Below are 19,081 nucleotides of genomic sequence, written 5' to 3'. Positions count from 1 at the left end.
ATTCTGAGTTATTCTCCATGTAAAATAGGGATTTTTTTTTTTTTTAGCTATTAATCAGATATTTTCTGTTCCTTGTAGCTAAACCCAAAGTGAATGTGAAGCCATCTGTGGTTAAAGTGGTCTCTTCCCCCAAAGTGGCCCCCAAACGCAAGGCTGTGGAGATCCACCCTGCTGTCATCGCAGCTGTGAAGCCGCTCAGCTCCAGCAGCGTCCTGCAGGAAAGTCCAGCCAAGAAAGCAGCTGTGGTAAGAAGTAGACCTAACTCAGCAGCACTTTAGTCTCTGCGGTAGGAAAGCTGGGAAGACCCTCTCTCCATCTATACCCATGTGTGGTACTTCCTGCCATTTTCTTTTTTTTTAATATGTTTTTATTGATTTCAGAGAGAGGAGGGGAGAGGGAAAGAGATACAAACATCAGTGATGACAGGGAATAATCTGTTGGCTGCCTCCTACAGGCCCCTTACTGGGGATCGAGCCCGAAACCCCAGCATACGCCCTAACCAGGAATCGAGCTGTGACCACCTGGTTCATAGGCCGATGCTTAACCACTGAGCCACACCGGCCAGGCACTTCCTGCCATTTTCTAAGGATTTTTGTTGTTTAGATTGTTACTGCATTTTATGTTTATATCAGACATTTGTGAAGTGGAAGGATGGGACTTTTGAAAGCTAGTTTTGGAGTGCTTAAAATATTTTGCTTATTTGTACACCCAACCTTTGGCTTATTTATTCATAGATTCCCAGGCTTAAAGTGATAGCCATGATTCTAAGAAGGGGACAAAAGAAAGTGAATATGCTCAGATTAAAAAGCCTGACTCTCTCACTGAATTACCTTCCTCTTACTTTTGTAGGCTGTTGTCCCACTCCTCTCTGAGGACAAATCAGTCACTGTGCCTGAGACAGAGAGACCTAGAGACAGGTAATTACCTTGCAGTTCTTTTAAATCAAACTTAGGCCACTATTACTGTTTACGCTCTGTAGGGAATAACACCGCCAAATAATGCTAAGCATTTACAAGTTAGCCACACTAAATAAGTGCTGAACTTCAGTTTAATTGAAAGAAAATGTAATGCTCAGGGTTGCTGTTCTCCTCAGGTGCCATTGTTTATATTTTGCCTATATTATTTCAAAAATGTTTTGAACACCTGCCTGAATTCTGCTTTAAAAGGAGGAAAATGCTTTGTCCCAATTAATAAAAATTCTTTTTGTGTGTCCTCAGAAACAACTCTTTGCTAACTCTTTGTGTCCCTGAGACTAGGTATTCCAGCTAGTCATTGATAAACGGCAGTTTTTAATAATCTTCTGGGGTTTGTTTCTTACAGTCTTGTGCTGCCTCCAGCCCAGTCCTCTTCAGATTCCTCTCCGCCAGAAGGATCTGGCCCTTCCTCATCCCAGATGGCCACGAAAACTCGCCGACTCAGCTCTGCCTCAGCAGGAAAGCCCCCGCTCTCTGTGGAGGATGATTTTGAGAAACTAATATGGGAGATTTCAGGAGGCAAATTAGAAGCTGAGATTGACCTGGATCCTGGGAAGGATGAAGATGACCTTCTGCTTGAGCTGTCGGAAATGATTGACAGCTGAAGGTGGTGGTAGGACGTTTAAACAAACAAAAACAAAAAAACTCACCAAAAAACTGGACTTAGTTTCATCTATTGTAACATTTACCCAAGATGATCATTTCTTTAGAATATGCCCCAGATCAGAAGTATACCTCTGAATTAACTGTATGTGTCCTAGGTTCCTTGGGGTCAGATTTTTTAAGTCCCTTGATAACTATTTTGTCCATTTGATGCCATTGTTTAGCATCTTCAAGAAAAAGTTCTGTCTTACCCCTCTCTCCACGAAAAGACTGAGAGGAGGTCCAAGTGAAGGGTGCAAGAGGACTTTGTGACTCCTTGAGGTGTCGGTCACTTTTGGCTTTTCCCCCTTTGTTGTATTATTTCTTTTATGTATTGTCTCAATGTGCTTAATGTTACATGAGTTTGGGAAGGATGAAGACAGCTGCTACCATAAGGACCAAATTTCATGCTACCACTAAACAAAAAATTCACTCAGTCTGTGTTAAATTGTATGTGTTTTTTAAAGTATTTGGAGATTCGTCTAAGCTTTAGAGCTGAGCAGCTCAGGAAGCCTGTAATCTGGACATCACTTTTTGGACCCGATTTTCATGTTTCTACTGCTGTGTAAGCCTCTGAAGATCAATAGCTAATTTATTACTGTAATTTTTTAAGGCTTTAAAGTGCCTCAGGGGTTCTCTGAAATTAACTTTCTATTTCTGGGATTCCCTGGATTCTTAATAAGAGATAGTGACATAATGATTAGAGGAATTCTTTTTTTAGTATGAAAGTTGTCCCTTCTCTTCTTTAGTACCTGCCTCTTACTAGCATTGAATTATCACAGGAATAAAAATTGCTTAATTTTATATTTCTAACTCCCCCAGCAAACTCCTCTTGCCCAATATTTATTTAGTGTCCTTTAACCACCTGAGGGGGGGAAATGAACTCATTCAAGCTGCCAATGTGTATGCATGGACTGTAGCAGTACAGTGGACTGTACTACAGAAGGGGTTGAGATGTCCTGGAGGTGTATTGTATACCATCCAGTTTTTGTCATTTCTGAACTGAATTTTCTTTCTTTGATGTTGGTCTCCTTCGTGTCACCTCAAGGTTTAGACTGTGAAGGAACGAGTATGTGGGGCTGATAGTCTTAAAAGGAGACATTATACATAATTGGAAGGAAGAGGAAAGAAGGACTTGTCCATTTTGGTATTTTGCTGTAGGTGGCCAGTTTTGTTTCTCATAGGGGAATCTGACCCACCTGTCATGTTGGCTCCTAAGGAACTGCTATTGTAAGCGGCTCATCAAGAGTTGAACTTCATGTAGCCTTGTTGGGAATATGGAACAGGAAGAAAGCCACAGGACTGCCATTCAGTCTTGGGAAGATCTGGATGATTCTGCACAAGTGAAAATGACTTGAAATTTATGTATAGACACACCTGTCAATCCATCTTCAGCTGACTGAATGTTGTATCGTAGCCCTTCTCCAAAGCAGGGGTGGAATGTTTGCTTTCACCACAGATTTTCTACTCATTTCCTTTCTGGAATCAGCTTACAGATTCCAGGTCTGTTTTGTATATAACCTTTATTCTTTGCTTTTTAAAAAATAATTTTGTTTCATATTTAAAGCTCTTGTATTAGTCAATGATTCACGTTCAGCATTGTTTAAACCATTTGCCATTCATTACACAGAAATACTTATTTGTGTTTTAAATAAAACTGGTGTAGGAAAGTCTTGACATTGTGAGTTATGTAGTCATACATCACTTCAGCCTAGGATCTGCCTCAACAGAGGCCGCAGTCAGAATGTAAGTGCTCCAGCCTCACAGGTATTTGGCTAACCCTTCTACAAGGACATATTGCCAGACTCACCACAGGCTTGCTCAGCTTTAGCCACGCACGCTTCAGGTAAGAGTGCGTGTCACATGCGATTCTTTTCTGGCACGGGTACTCAGCCACTATCATTGTAACTCAAGTTACGTCATTAAATTTCTTAAAAGAGAGGGTTTTTAGAAGTGATCTTAGATGGATTCAACAATTTAGAATTTTCAAACATGAAGGCATATAAAAATTTTCAGGAAAGTCCAGGTTTATTCAGTGGTGTGCCAGTATTTTGTTATGGGATTACATATAAATGTTAGCCACCAAAGAACATAGGTTTTTTTCCCCCCAAATAGTAGCCCCAACAAGTTGAATCAACTTTTCGCAAAAAGCAAAACAGACTGAGTGATGATGGTTTTGAATTGTAAAAGTAGGAAAAGGGCCTAAATAGTACAGTTTGGCTATAGCCAAAAATTTGAAAACAGTTTACAATTCATATATTTGTCTCAAGTGATTAAAATTGTGACCTTAACCTCAGATTCCAATTGGTCCTCATTTGGCCAGAACAGAGTTTATTTTCATCTTGACCAATCTGTGAAACCAGAGAGATCAGACTGATGTTTAATAATTGTAGTTTCAGAAATAAAGCTTATTCTCTGTTGGTCAAGGTTTTATGATCCTTTTCTAAAATTGTGGCTTCATTTTGCTGAAATATTTCTGCAATTCTTAAAAATACTTGCTTTGGCCCGGCCGGGCGTGGCTCAGCGGGTGAGCGTCAGCCTAGGATCCAGGAGATTGCAGTTCGATTCCCAGTCAGGGCACATGCTTGGTTTGTGGGCTCGATCCCCAGTAGGGGGCGTGCAGGAGGCTGCCGGTCATTGACTCTCCCATCACTAATGTTTCTCTCTCCCTCTCTTTGAAATCAATAAAGACATATTCAAAACACACACATACACATACATGCTTTGAATTTGTCAGTTTAGCAACAGGAACTGTGGTCACCAGTTGCTGGCTGTTTAATAGGTAACACTTTAAAACTAGCTAACGTTTATTGAGTGCTTAGTGTGTACCCCTTATTTTAAATCATTTTGATACTAAATCTTACACTGCATTGAAGATCACTGCCTTTTATCTTCATTGCGGTGTCAGTGTGTGCAGATTTACCAAGAAAAGACAGGCACATTCTTACTTGCAGTTGGGTTTGATTTGTTTCAAGAGCTCTTTTTTCTTAAAGTATCTTTGGAAGCTCTTCAATAATCAATGCAAGTTTCCACAGCCCACACATCTGACTGCATTTGTAATTTGTTCAAACTCCATTTGAATTTGCAAAATGATGTCATTTAAGCATATGAGCACAAAGAAAATACTTGACCATTTTCTTAGTGTGGTAAAATAAAATGGGCAAAGAGTAAGCAATGGCCTTAAATAAGAACAGCAATCTAGAATTTTAAGTTTTGAAAAACCCGGGGTCCCAAGGTTTACTGAGTGGGCTTAGGAAAGTGTTTAGATTTTGGTTGGACTTAACAGCTACGCTGTTACTGAGTCTTCGTCTATGGTGATGAGTGTATTAAAACTTAGTATTGCCTGTCCTTGGGTTTTTTGGTTTTTAGACTCTTGACTGGCTTGTTCTCAGGAGTAAAGCAAAAATCTGTAGAGTTAAGAGGAAGGGTAAACAGCCAAGATTCAGACTAACGGCAGAGAAGGGGAAATGCTCAAATAAAAAGCTGTTGAGTGAGTGAAATTGGGGATTGGGTGTATGAAGAAAATGCAAGAGAAACGAAGAGAAATGTCAAAGGGAAGAAGTAAAATGGGTCTATGGTTAGTGTCACTTACTTGGGTTAGGAGCTCAAGGAGAGGGGTCAAGTTTAGAAAAGCTCCTGTTAGGAAATGTGACACAGTCTTGGCGTGACTGCCACAAGAGTATTTTGGACTGCCACTCCTTGCAGAGGCTCCAGTTAGGACATGAATTCAAACTATGATTAAACACGACTGGCCACTAGGGGTAGATGAGTGAGGCAAAGCCCTGCTCTTGAAATCTCAGGAAATACGTGTAAGAGGAAAGTGCCAGGAGCGAAGCAGGTGCAGGTACTAAGTGGATGCTGCTGCAGAGGGAATGAGTGAGAAATCAGTAAGTTAGAGACTTCAGGTGTGACAGCTGGAGCTCTGTGCAGCTTAATAAAGGAGATAGTTTGAGCTGCAAACAAGGCCAAACCGAGCAGATAGGTTTGTTACCAGTGATGACTTCTGACCATACCATTGGTACTCTCTCTGTCCTGTGTCATTCTTACTCTGCTGTTATTCTTAGCAAAGGTATAAACTGTTTTCCTTCTTAAAGAAAAGTATTTTAAATGCCAATCTGTCACTCCGGCTTCATAAAATCCTCCGGTGACTTCCCCTTCCTTCCAAAATTAAGTTCAGGTCCGTCAGCATAGCATGTAAGGCCCTACCTGCCCTTTCCCACCACTCACCCTTCATGCTCAAAACTACTGGCTGTTGACTTCCCTTCTACACTAATCTCTCTCTAGCCCTTTCTTTGCCGTTGTTAACGTGGTCTGTCTTCTACCTAAAGGCCTCCTCCTTCGGCTAACTCCTACACATTCCATCGCCTCTAGGCTACGCTCCCAACACCCTGCTCTCCTCCCCACGCTGAGGCCTGGCGCCTGTCCTCTAAGCATATAATACACTTTGTTTACCCCCATTGTGGTTTTTTCATTGTTTTAAATATATCTTTATTTGATTTCAGAGAGAAGAGGAGAGAGGGATAGAGAGACATCAGTGATGAGTCATTGATGGGCTGCCTCCTGCACGCCCCCGACTGGGGAAGGAGCCCGAAACCCGGGCATGTGCCCTGACCAGGAAACGAACCTCGATCTCCTGGATCCTAGGTTGATGCTCAACCACTGAGCCATGACCGGACGGGCACCCCCATTGTTTTAAAATCATTTAGCTGTACATCTTCCTCAGCAGAGTATAAACTCAAGACATATCCTTACTAACCTATATATTCTCAGCACCTAGTACAGGCCTGGCACATAGAAGGTGTGTTAGCTTTCTAGGGCTGCCATAACAAGATACCACAGTCTGGATGGCTTAAACAACACATTCATTTTCTCAGTTCTGGAGGCTAGAAGTCCAAGATCAAGGTGTTGGCAAGTTTGGTGTCTGAGGCCTCTCTCTGCTTGTAGATGGCCACCTTTTCACTGTATCCTCACGTGGTTTTTCCTCTGCATTCGCATATGTGTGTAATCTGTTATAAAGAGTCACGTTGGGTTAGCGCCAACTCACATGATGTCATTTAACCTTAATTACTTTTTTAAGGGTCCATCCAAATACAGTAAAATTCTGAGATACTGGAGGTTAGAGCTTCAACACACAAGTTTCGAGGTGGGGAGGGCACACTTTACCCATAACAGAAGGCATTCAATAAATATGTGCTGGATGAGTGAAAAATTTCTTGACCCATTTCAAGAGCTATGGAGCTCTATTGGACCGCCTCTGTCTCCTCAGCCCCATTCTTTGGCTTGCTTCTAATTAGTCACAGCCGTTCAGCAAGTTCTGAAGCTTCTGGCTGCGATGGAAACAACTCCAAGCTGAGAGGAAGGGTGTTCAGTATTTGGGAGGCCTGGAGGTGACTCTTCTCAGGGTATGTCTCTTTGGATCAGTAATTCCCATTTTGCAGGTAACCTTGGGAGTGGCAAGTATCTCAAGTTTTACAAGAACATTATTGGTTGCAATTTAAAAAAAGGAAAGAAAATGTTTCTAGTATCCTCCCCTATTTAATGAATTGATCGAATTAGTGATATATTCATTAAGTTTCAAGATTCAAAATGTGTATAAGAGCACACAGTAAAAATCCTCCCTCCTACTCCAGTCCCAGGAACGCAGCTCCCCAAAACCAATCTTACCGGTTTCTAAGGTATTTTTCCAGAGATATTTTAGGTATATACTTAACAGCGTCAATAGGTTCTGTGACTTTAAGCAAAACAATGTATAATGGAACAAATTTTACCGCAGGCTAATGGATATAAACATGGTTAAGTTCTTGAGGCATCTCAGCAATGTTACAATGAAATGACATTGGACAAAAAGATGTTATTTGAGGACCTGCTATATAAGCAAATACACTTCTGTACACCATCATGTATAAAACACATGATGTTCTGCACCTTTTTTATTATGTTTATTATGAATATTATGAATAGTTTTAAATTATGAATTGCAAGTTCATTACAAATCCTGTTTTATCTGTGCCCATACCAACTATTCACCACTTATTCTGGTCTGCAGGGCTGACCCTAGGGGGACAAGATGCCTGGACACCGATTAGGGAGGCACTCACTCAGGGGTTTAGTCACGACATGTAAGTGTGACTCCTTAAATTTTGCTCCTAAGACTTGCCCCATCTGAGATCCAGTCTGGCTGGCTCCACTGGATTACCTTAAGGTAAATCTAAGCTGCAGCGTAGCTGGCTTTTTGTCTTACTGTGTAGTGGATATAATTTCATACCAGAACGGAGCTGCTTCACTCCTGATGCGGTTGCACATAGTGTTACACTACATGAATATGCAATCACTGCGCTAGCCCCTGTTGACGGGCATTTAGGTTTCCTGTCTTGGTATTTCAAACAATAACACAATGATAGATTACATTATACCACACATGTAAGTTTATCTGTAGAATTAAATACCTACAAGTGGAGTTTAGTAATTGGCATTACCATCACTTTTTGAGCTTTGCCAATCTAATGGGAGAAAATGCTTTCTCCGTGTAGTATACTTTGCATTTGTCTCATGATTCAAGTTGGGCAGTGTTTCATATTTGAAGACCATTTGTATTTTCTTTGCTATGAACTGATCACATCCACTTTCAGTTTTTACTTTGGGTCTTTCTGTCAGATTAAAAATGACTACAAATTCTTCAACACACCTCCTGTCAAGAGGTGTGCTCTGTTTTTCACAGATTCTAGGAATCTGGCCTGGGGTATGAATACTATACGAGTCCAAGGCCTTTAAGGGCGGCTTCGGCCTTGGTTTATTGGAGCCCTGGGCTCACTCATATTAAAAAAGCGTACTATTCTGCCAGAGAGACCACGTGGTGAGGCCCTGAGGCTCCGTGGACATGGAGAGGGACCCAGCTGAGGCTAGCCTTCTGAATACCCATGCCAAGGGCTTAGATATGTCCTTTGGAGCAGAAAAAGCACCCAGCGGAGCCCTGTCCAAATTCTTCACTCTCAAAATTATGAATTACAACAAAAGTGGTTGTTGTCATTTTAAACTAAATTTTGGAATAGTTCTTACACAGCAATAGAGAACGAGAACAACATTTGGGGGACAGGAAGTAATGTAGTACTAAAATTAGTTAACCATTTGTTTTAGTGCAAATATATTTTTTCCTAGATCTTTTGACTTTATTATGGCTCTTTAGTCACATAAAACTTGGTAAATTTTATATAATTGAATTGATCACATTTTCTTCTAAAGATCAGCTAGAGCATACAATTGAGGAAACTCATTTTTAAGGACAAGAGACATGAAATAGCTATGACTAAACTAGATAAAGTCGAAAGAAACTAAAAACGAAAGAAAACAAAAACTTCTCAAAGACTCAAAGGAAAACTTGAACAAATAGAAAGGCATCATGTATTTAGATTTTTAAAAATTAATTCTAAGTTGTTCTAGAGTTTAATGTAATCAGTAAAAATACCAAAAGGATTTTTTAAACTAGAGAAGCTAATTCTAAAGTTTGCGGGGAAAATAACCAACAATAGCTAGGATAATTCTACCTACTTTTAGTCCTACCAAATAACAAAACATTTTAAAGCTATAATAATTTTAACGGTGATACTGGCCCATAAATAGACACAAAGATCAAATAAACAAAATACACACTGTATACATACACACATACACTTGTTATATTTATAAATGTATTTTAAGTTGAATGGGGAGCAATGAGTTATTTTTTTGTAACGATGATGGAAAATGGGACAGCCATCTAGAAATTACAAAGCTGTATCGGTTCCCGGATACACTGGGATACATTTTAGATTAAATCTCAATCAAAGATTTAAATGTAAAAAAGCAAAATCATTTTTTTAAAAAGCAAATCACTTGTGATGAGTTGTATAATCAGTCAAATGATCGGTTATAGGGATCAATCCCTAAAAGTTTAGAAATCATGACTTCAGAAGCGGGAAAATGCAGAACAAGTGGCTAAGCGTCTCCGATGGACCCGCTGTGCCGCCTGTTCCCTCCACGCTGCCTTTGAATTCAGCAAATCGAACTCGTTTCCTCTCTCCGCCCAACATGACCCTCTATTGGGTTTGAGGTAGGAAAATTTCTTAAATAATATCCCATGCGTTTTCTAGCTCCCTCCAGTTTAAAAATCACTTTCATGTCCTTTGATCTCAACACCTGTATGAGGTCGGCATTAACATTATCCTCCAGCAGAAGACCTCAGTGAAGCAAGTTATGTTCCTGCCGCTCGCCACTCTCCCTTTAGACAAGTCCGTTCAGCTCTGAGCCTCAGTCTCCTCATCTATAAAATGGGTATTCCCATTCGAGGGAATTTCTGCCGAGCCACACCCAGGACATGACATGGCCTAACGAAGCTCAGCTGCTCTCTTGTTGCCAGGACACGGTTGTGTTAGCACACTGAGGCCTTGGTGTGTGCACACAGACAGGCTGTGCACACGCGCTGCTTCCCTGAAACTTCAGCCCCCGAGGAAGGCCCGCTTTTATCTCCATTTTCGGAACAGCGAAGCCGAGGCGTGGCAAAGCTGCAGAACTGACCCTTGGCAGGTGGGTTTGGGCTGCTTGCCGCCCTGCCCTCTCCATCACAACGCTGCATCACGCCTACATCCCGAGGAAACGGCTTTAGAAAAAGCACTAAGGCCCAGGTTTCGGCACCAAAAATAAGAAAAAAGGGGAAGGGGAAGGGAAAGCACTAAACCAACCCATTCTATAGAGAGAGGAAAGCAAAGGGACCATTTGGCTCTTTTTTTTTTTTTTTTTAACCAATCCACTTTTTAATTTTAAAATTCTTGACATCACAGAACTAAACTGAAGTTTATTAACATTCTACCCTTACATTTCTTATCGACAAACAGAAATAAAACTCATGAACCAAAAACCCAAACAAAACTAAAAACAGGGAAAAAGCTTATAAAACTAAGTAGGGATCCAGCATTAACAGCTGAACAGAGAATGCGATTTTTAAATTCTTAGCGGATGATAAAGTTGTGTAGAAACTGAACACTTACAAATTATTTAAAACCTGGAATCACTGACGAGAAATGACACATTTGGATCTTGGGGAAACAGCAGAAAGAGGTTATGAGTGACCCACACTGTTCTAGCTGCACCCCACGCCCTCCTCCGAGGAAAGCCTGGCATCGATTAGACATTGGGCCAGACTAACCCCGGCGGCAGAACCAGCGATAGTGACCTGCCTACCGGAAGAGCCTTCCACTGGATGGCAGTTTTGATCTGGGGGATCTCATTGATGTCGGCGCCCTGGCGCCCGATCCTGCAGCCGATTAAGTCATTTGGGACGGTGAGTTCAGGGGTTTGAGGAGATGCGTCCACCGCGCCGGTGTCGCCGCCGCCGCCGCCCTCCAGGTGGCGCTGTAGGACCGACCCCCTGTTCCAAAGCGCAGTCGCCTCAACTTGGCCTCCCCCGGAGGCTCTAGAGCACCGAGAAAAGCTAGAGAAGCACTTCCGGGGAGCTGCGCAGGCCGCTACGCGAGCACCGCACACTTCCGCTTCCGGTTCTTGATTCCAGAAGCCGCTTTCTGAGGTCCCGCGCGGCTCCCTGTGGTCTTTGTTGGCGTCCGCCATGGCGTACCGCGGCCAGGGCCAAAAGGTGCAGAAGGTGATGGTGCAGCCCATCGTATCCTACTCAGGATTTCAGGGCCGGGAGGTTCGGGCCAGAAAACGGCCAGAGGGCGGCCGGCCGGCTCGGAGCGGCGGTGTGCTCCTTCCTCCGCATCCCGTGAGCCCGCGCGGCGCCCGAGGCCCGGGAGAGCGCGGGGCGCGGAGAGCGCGGCGATGGCGGGAGGCGGGCTCCGGCAGAGCCCTGCGAGGGTTGCGGGCCGGGCGGGGGCGAGCGGCGGGGGGGAACAGCCTTAATTAGGTACTGAATACGCGCGGGAGGTGTCGGTTTTGGGGAGGAGGAAGATGGCGCCAAAGGAAACTCCCTGAGAAGAAGAGGGGGAGGGAGGAGATTCCTCGGAGTCTGGAGGGACCCCCAACGAGAGCCTAGTTGGGCTCTTTTCGCGGCGTGGGCACCAGGCCTCGCGTTCCGAAAACATTCGATGGGAGTAGGGACCGGTTTCAGGGAACAGAGTGTGCGCTGTACGTGTCTTTTTTCTTTAACCGTTGGTGCAGAACCTCATCTTCAGATACCTGCAAAATGTACGTAAGTTGTTTGTTGTTCCGTTATCTTGTCGTGTAGTCCGATCACTGTGCTCTACAGTTGAAGAGGTGAACTTGTGGAGATCGGAGGGGTATTCGAGGGCAAGGGGTGCAGGGAGAGCGCTAATGTCATAATATGCTGTGGAGCCGTGCTAGCTGCAAGCATGTAAAGAATTTTGTCATCACTTCGCAAGACCAAAATTACTAATTTCAAAAATCATCGGCAGACATGACGGTGGTGTTTGGGTATTGGCACTTTTGTTGGTGGTGATTACGATCAGAACATTGCAACCTTTTATTCTTTTTCCCTAGGATGAAACATTGGAAGAAAAATCCAAGTAGTTTTAAATCACATAATAAAGTGGTTTTAGTACCTGGGGGGAAACTTAAGTATAGAAAAGACACTAAAAGAAGGAAGAGGAGGGATAGGTTTGGAGGACTTAGGGACAGCCTGCTTTCCTTTGGGGGGAATTGTTAGCAAGAGTCTGCGTTGGCAGAACAAAGTGTTTAAATTATCTCTGAGAGAAAATGTAGTTCCTTTTGCTCTGACAAATTTTAGTGTGTGACAACACATTTGGAAAACAGATTAATTTTAAGCCACTGTAATTTTTAACCATCAGAATTGGAGGTTTCTCCCCTGGTGGTTAGATATGAGACCTGGAAAACTGAAAAACTAGAGCCAGCTGTTTTGGTGCTGGATTTTACTGTCACACGTAAGAAGGAAGCCCCTGGTCTTCAGAAATTACTGCTTTGTGCTGTATTGGCACCAGTTTTCGCTCTAAGTGTATTGAAACTAGAAGCAGTAAGAAGTATGATTGAGTCCCAAGATCACAAGATTAAGTTATCTAACTTGGGACTGTCTGGTCCCTGTGTAGCATTTATTAAATGAGAATGTTTCTTGGCAGGTAACCAGTCTGGGTTAGCAATTCTAATATGAGTCAAATGGGTAAAACTCTTGGCCTTTTTTTTTTTTTTTTTTAAGTTTCTTAGGAGCCATGTTTCTCTACTGTTTGACCACAGGGATTGGATTTTGTGTACTTTTTAACATTTCTATTTTTATCTTAGAGATCTCGGATTCAAGTGTGGCTTTATGAGCAAGTGAATATGCGGATAGAGGGCTGTATCATTGTGAGTACCCAGGATATTTTATCTCAGAGCAGTTTGTTATAGAAAAAAATTTCACAAAAAATGGCGAGCCAGAGCAGTGTACAAAAAAGTCAAAGACCCAACCCAAGAAAAGTGTTTCAGGACCCATTGTCCTTGCCTCATTGTTTTACTTGATAGAGATTGGGTAATTCATAAAATAGAAAATTAATTTTTAAAAGTAATCTAAACGATGTTAGTATTTGATGGAGGGGGCAGAAAAATAAAATTAAAGGGGGGTGAGGATTAATGGAGCACAATCTGGGTTAGGTGATACCTGATCGAGCTGGGTGTGGTTAGTTAAATAAGACTTCCAGGGTGGCAGAATACCTTAAGTATAATGTTTTGGGTTTTTTTTAAATTCTCATCTGAGGATATGTTTTTTTTATTTTGGTGAGAGAGAAAACATCAATTGGTTGCCTCCTGTGTGTGCCCCTACCAGGTATCGAGCCTGCAACCTATATATGTGTTTTGGCTGGAATCGAACCCATAACCTGGTGTTTGGGACAACGCTCCAACCAACTGAGCCACCTGGCCGGGGCTTAAATCATGTTTTAAAGAAGGATGACATGTGGCTGAAAGTATGCCCTTTGGGCATCATAGATTTCTCCAGTAATCTCACCTTCCCTGTTTATTAGTTGGAAAATAAGAGTGGTGGTTAGTGGTGATAGTGTTCTGTGGGAAACATGGGAAAAGCGGTGGCAGAAATTAATTCATATATGTACACACATACTGCATATTGAGCACGTTATAAAAGATAGGCAGAGTGGCTCTTTGCCATAGTAAATGAAATCTTAAGTCCAAAAGTTCCAGAACTAATGGAATATGTTCTGGCTTTCTTCATTATTTAAAAAGAGGCTTAGAGTGGGAGGTGGTGTTTCAACTGAAAGATCAGTGAAGGGATGAATTTCTGAACTTAGTTTGCAAATCTGAATCTATATGGGTGTATTTATTTAGAATGGTTTGAATGTGCTCTTACTTGAAGATGACAGTCAATGGTTTGTTTTTCTAGGGTTTTGATGAGTATATGAACCTCGTATTAGATGATGCAGAAGAGATTCATTCTAAAACAAAGTCAAGAAAACAACTAGGTAAGAATATAGATAGTCTTAGAGAATTTTAGAAATTTTTATTCACTTGCAGAATGGAGTGAGTTGTAACTTACTTCATGTTTACATTTAGTTTACACTTGAGACGTTATTTGTGGAGGGGAGGGTACACTTGAAATCCTCGGCCACTTATTCTTTACCCCACCATTTCTACTTCTGACTTTCCCCTTAGCTAGCTCTCACCAGTGTCACCAAAGACTAATGGTGTTAAGTCTAATGGTCAATATTAGTCCTAATTTACTGTCCTCTCCACAGCATTTGGCACTGTTTGGCTACTCCCTTTTTAAAACACTTTCTTCCCTTGTCTCTGTGATACTATAAGCAGGCTTTCATTTTTTCATTTCTAGTTAACTATTTCTTTTCAGACTTTTGTAAATTCATTCTTTGTGACCCAACCATTAAATGTTTAAATTGCTCAAAGCTTGGTTGTAGCACTTCCTGTCACTCTGTATTTCCTTAGGCACTCAAGACTACACCTTCAGTTACCATCTATATACAGTCATGTGCCTCATCCCAACGTTTCGGTTAATGATGGGCTGCACATACCATGGTGGTACCATATAGGCCTAGATGTGTAGTAGGCTGTTTGTGTAAATGCACTCTGCCCAACTGTGAGATCACCTAATGACTGCTTTGACTCCCAAGTTTACATCTAGCCCTAGACCTCTCTGAGCCTATTAAACATTTCTATTTGAATGTCTCAAAGGCTGTTCAAAGTTAGCATATCAAAAATCAAATTCAGTTCCCACCCCTCACACTTTCAGAGCTATTTTAGTGTTCCCTATCTTAGTGAATAGCACATTTCTGTTTGGTTTACTAATTGATTTCTCTGCAACCACCTCATCCTCTCCAGTTTGCTCTGCAGGCTGCACTGATCTTTTAGAAACACCAATCTGACCTTGTCATCCCTTTGACGCACTTCAGTGGCTTCCTGCTGCTCGTAGGATAAGGAAATTTTTAATGTATTCTCCAAGGTTCTTCATGATCTGCTCTCTGCTTCATTTTCTGAGCTTCATCCACATTTGTCTGTTTTTTAGTTCTTTGAATCTGCACATTTACTCCACCATAATCTTGTATATCCTGTTTCTTGTGTCTTTACAACAGTTGAAATGTCACCTCATCCCAGGGTTTGGTTTGGTTTGGTTTGGTTTTGCTTTGCTTTGCTTTGCTTTGCTTTGCTTAGGGTGGGAATAGAGGGAGGGTGAACAGGGTATGCGCTGCTCTCTGTGTAGTAAAACATTCATTAGTGGGTATTATTTTATTAATTTCTCTCCCACTGGGCCAGATGCTCCATAAGTGCATGAGTCCCATCTTTTTTGCTCCCTAACATGCTCAGTGCCTAATTCAGTGCCTGGCATGTAGTAGAAACTGAAAAACATTTGATCAATGAACACAATGTCTTAACCCAGTTAACAGAAGGTCTTTAGGATTCATGGTTTCATCAAGAATAAACCATTTTTGTTAAAATCCCATTAACTTAGGTTTATTTAGGCATTTTGTTTTTATTGTTTAATGCCCCTGTTCACAGCTCACTAGTACTTACATCGGTGGTGGGCTTCAAATGTCTCTTTTCCCAGACCCTGAGCATTCTCTTGAGCCTATATGAGATATGTGGAAAGTAGATTCTGAAAGGCGTTGTTTTGCTCCGCTTCTTCCTGCTTAGGCTACTTTTATGAAAGCCTGGGGTTTTTTTTATTTTTATTTTTTGTTTTTTTTTAATCCTCATTCTAGGATATTTTTTCCATTGCTTTTCAGAGAGAGTGGAAGGGGGGGAGAGAGACAGACAGACAGACACATACATATATCAGTTGGTTGCCTCCCGTACTTTCCCTGACCAGGGCCAGGGAATTGAGCCTGCAACCGAGGTATGTGCCCTTGGCTGCAGTTGAACCCGGGACCCTTCAGTCCATGGGCTGGTGCGCTAACCACTGAGCCAAAGTGTCTAGGGCGAAAGCCTGAATTTTTTAAATTTAAATGTGCTGAGAAGGGCACACTTGCCTTATTGACATATTACTTATATTATGAAGTTGAATTCCCATAGTAGTATCTTGTAAATGTAGAAAAGATTATTACCTGTAGTGGAAGCCTGGGAAAGTGAAACAATTTAGTCACTATTGGGGTTGATTGGCATTTCTCAAACTGTTTTACTGAACGCCAGTGTTCCTGAAGATATTTATGGATATTTCTCAGGAAAAAAGTGTTCTCTGCTCAGAAACGTTTAGGAAATGTTGGGTGAAATTTAAACAGGTATGTTTATTGAAGATGTAATCTTTAACATACTAAGAGCTCTAAGAATGGGGCAATAATATGCTGCATTTTCTAAACTTGACGTACAACTCATTTCCCAACTTCTACAAACTGAGCATCGGGAAATGTTGGGGTAGACCTATTTAGTTAACTTAGTCTACAGAAACTACTTTTCATAAAATTACATTCTCTACATTAGGTAGCTGTTGAAAAGTGCATATGCTCCAGTGTACACAACCTTTTACTATGGGTATTTGAAAATGCTCACATACAGGAAAATATTTTCAAAATTGCTCAAGAACATTCAAAATTCTGAGGTTAAAAGGTTGTTTGAGTAGGTAGTAATAACTTTTTAATTTTGTGTTGCAGGTCGGATCATGCTAAAAGGAGATAATATTACTCTGCTCCAAAGTGTCTCCAACTAGAAATGACTAATGAAGTGGGAAATTGTTGAGAACCAAACAGTTTGTGTTTTGTAGGTGTCCTTTGTTGGGAATGTAGTTCATAAACATTTATTCATATTGCTTTCATTACCTTTATGTTACTATCAGATGACAATAAATGATGTGGAATTGTTTTTGTTAAAAAATTTACATTGTTTCTTTCTATCCAGTGGTGAAGACCTTTTACAAAGTGGCACCATTAGCTGTTGGTATTTTAGTTTTCTGAAGGGTGGCTGTTGGCCATGGGCATTTGCTTTTCACAAAGTCTGATCTATAGATTCTTTTTTTTTCTTTTTTTTTAAAATATGTCTTTATTGATTTCAGAGAGAGGAAAGGAGAGGGAGAAAGAGATAGAAACATCAATGATGAGAGAGTCATTGATCAAGCCCACAACCGGGCATATGCCCGGCCAGGCTGATCTATAGATTCTTAAGACAAAGAGTAGGAATTCTACCTGACATGTAAGCTTCTGATATTGGGTGGAAGAGAACAGGAGGGTTCACAAAAATAGCCTATTACACTAATAAATGTCACCTTCATCAATTTTAACTCTGGATGCTACAGTTTCTACTAGTTAGAACACTAGTTTCTAACCACAGGAGGTTGGGGACATAACAGCTACAGTATTTCATAGAGTCATTGTGTGAGGTCTTTGTTAATTATTTTATCACTAAGATCCGAATGTGAGAAGTATTTGGGTATGGGCAAAGAATGAAATGCCTTAAAAGTACATTAGAATGAGCTCTGTTAAGCGTAAGCAGGAGCGACACTGAGATTGCTTATTTCCTAATTGAACTGTGTGGACAAATCTCTCCTCCCCCAGGATCTCACAGTGGTTCTAGTTAGAATTCTGTTAAATGGTTATGGAGCATCTGCTGTTAGATAGACACAAAGTTGAATAAATACAGTGAGGCTGACTGGCAAACAAATAGCTTCAATACCACATGTTAAGTGCTATTTAAGTTGGATCTTGAAAGATGAGAAAGACCTTCCTTAAATTTCTCGTGATGGGCAGTATTATGAAGTGCGGGTGAGAAAGGACCGAGAAGGCCATTTCCTGCTTTTCCAAGTGCCTGTGGAGGAGATACAGAACTTTTCTTTAAACTGAGTGAAAGAAACCCTTTGTGAGAAAGATTGTAGGTGAGTGTAGAAACCTAGCTTGCAACTTGGCATTCTAGCTGTTCTGCTCCTATTTGAACTTGTGCTTTTTTGGTAATATTTTGAAATAAAGCGCTGCTTTAGCTCTTACCATTTGAGTTTGAAATTCATTGAACCTGCTACAGCATGCAAAGAAAATACTGGGCAGTAGGGGGAGTTGCAGCCCTGAGACTGCTTCAGCCTTTCTGGTGAAAAGCTTTTTAAGAGAAGAGCAAAGACTAGCTTTCTTGACACCAAAATAGCTGGAAAGGTAAAAGCTGGAGTGATATAATCCCTAAGAAAACCTGCTGGCTGCTGCTTCCATTTCCTCGTGGCCCTTTCTGACCTGGCTAGCCCATGTAAGCAAAACTGCCTGCTGTGGCTTATTCCGAATGGATCAAGACATGGAAGGTCCTATTTTTGACAGCAAATGATGATAGTGAGAAATAAGGTACAGTCGAACTCTTACAGTTGAGCTCTGTGTTTAGAAATTTGCTTGCTTTTGTGCTCTACCAGAACCTGTGGTGTTTGCTTTTTAAGTTATACTTTTCCACAATCTAGATTTTTTTTCTTCCAACCAGAATTTGTATTATAGGAGGCATTGCGTTCTCCTTCATTGAGGTTAAAGCATGCTGCTGAGAAGCTGCTCTTGTTGGCAGCCCTTGGTATGTGAGCAGTTATTTTTCTGGAATGACTTTTGGTTTCCAAGGGGGTCTTGCTAACCACCCACTAACATAACATTCTTCAAGCGGAGAGGGGAGGAGAATTAGATGGCGGCTGGTGTTCCTTTAGTAGGTAGTAGGTGGGGAGAAAGATGGATAAAAATGGTTTGAACTCTCAAGATTTTGTGTTTGCAGGCACCAGCTATTACTGTATCACATTTGTCAGCTTCAGGATTAGAGTGGATCTCTAATTTGGATAAGAGAAGTGCCCAAGGAAGTGTCATGGGCAGTACCTGGGGTAAGCCTATTAGGCAGCATCTCATGTAAACTCAGTGACACAGGAGCTTTTTAAAAATTACTCCTTTTAGAACTAGTCATAACCACCTACTCGTGGCATGCTTTTGGGAGGAGATGAGATGCTTGGTAAAACTTCTTAAGGTGGCATAGAAACTTAAGTCTTTCAGTACCTAGAGTGTAATTTTAATTTAAAACATGGAATTTTTAAAAATTGAATTTTAAAATACTTGTACATGTTTATGATCAAAATGCAA

General features: G+C 41.3%; 2 protein-coding genes across 5 annotated transcripts in view; both read left to right on the top strand.

Annotated features, from left to right (window-relative positions):
* The window catches only part of ZC3H11A (zinc finger CCCH-type containing 11A), a 36,453-nt gene extending 33,160 nt beyond the window's left edge, over positions 1-3,293 (top strand). For all 4 annotated transcript variants that reach the window (XM_081120511.1, XM_081120510.1, XM_081120509.1 and 1 more), the window contains 3 exons: positions 79-245; positions 850-917; positions 1,321-3,293. In XM_081120511.1, the coding sequence (XP_080976637.1) occupies positions 79-245; positions 850-917; positions 1,321-1,579 (494 nt within the window). In that variant the 3' untranslated portion in view covers positions 1,580-3,293. The remainder of the gene's footprint in view (positions 1-78; positions 246-849; positions 918-1,320) is intronic.
* Positions 3,294-10,786: 7,493 nt separating this feature from the next.
* SNRPE (small nuclear ribonucleoprotein polypeptide E) lies at positions 10,787-17,979 on the top strand. Its single transcript, XM_081121584.1, has 5 exons — positions 10,787-11,265; positions 11,763-11,789; positions 12,855-12,917; positions 13,945-14,023; positions 16,658-17,979. The coding sequence occupies exons 1-5, from the start codon at positions 11,212-11,214 to the stop codon at positions 16,711-16,713; spliced, it is 279 nt and encodes a 92-aa protein (XP_080977710.1). The 5' UTR covers positions 10,787-11,211; the 3' UTR covers positions 16,714-17,979.
* Positions 17,980-19,081: the final 1,102 nt, after the last annotated feature.

Source organism: Miniopterus schreibersii (assembly GCF_964146895.1).
Source record: "Miniopterus schreibersii genome assembly, chromosome: 19".
In the NCBI taxonomy this organism is placed as follows: Eukaryota; Metazoa; Chordata; class Mammalia; order Chiroptera; family Miniopteridae; genus Miniopterus; species Miniopterus schreibersii.
The sequence above is the reverse complement of the archived record's forward strand: the minus strand, read 5'-3'. Positions and strand labels throughout refer to the sequence as shown.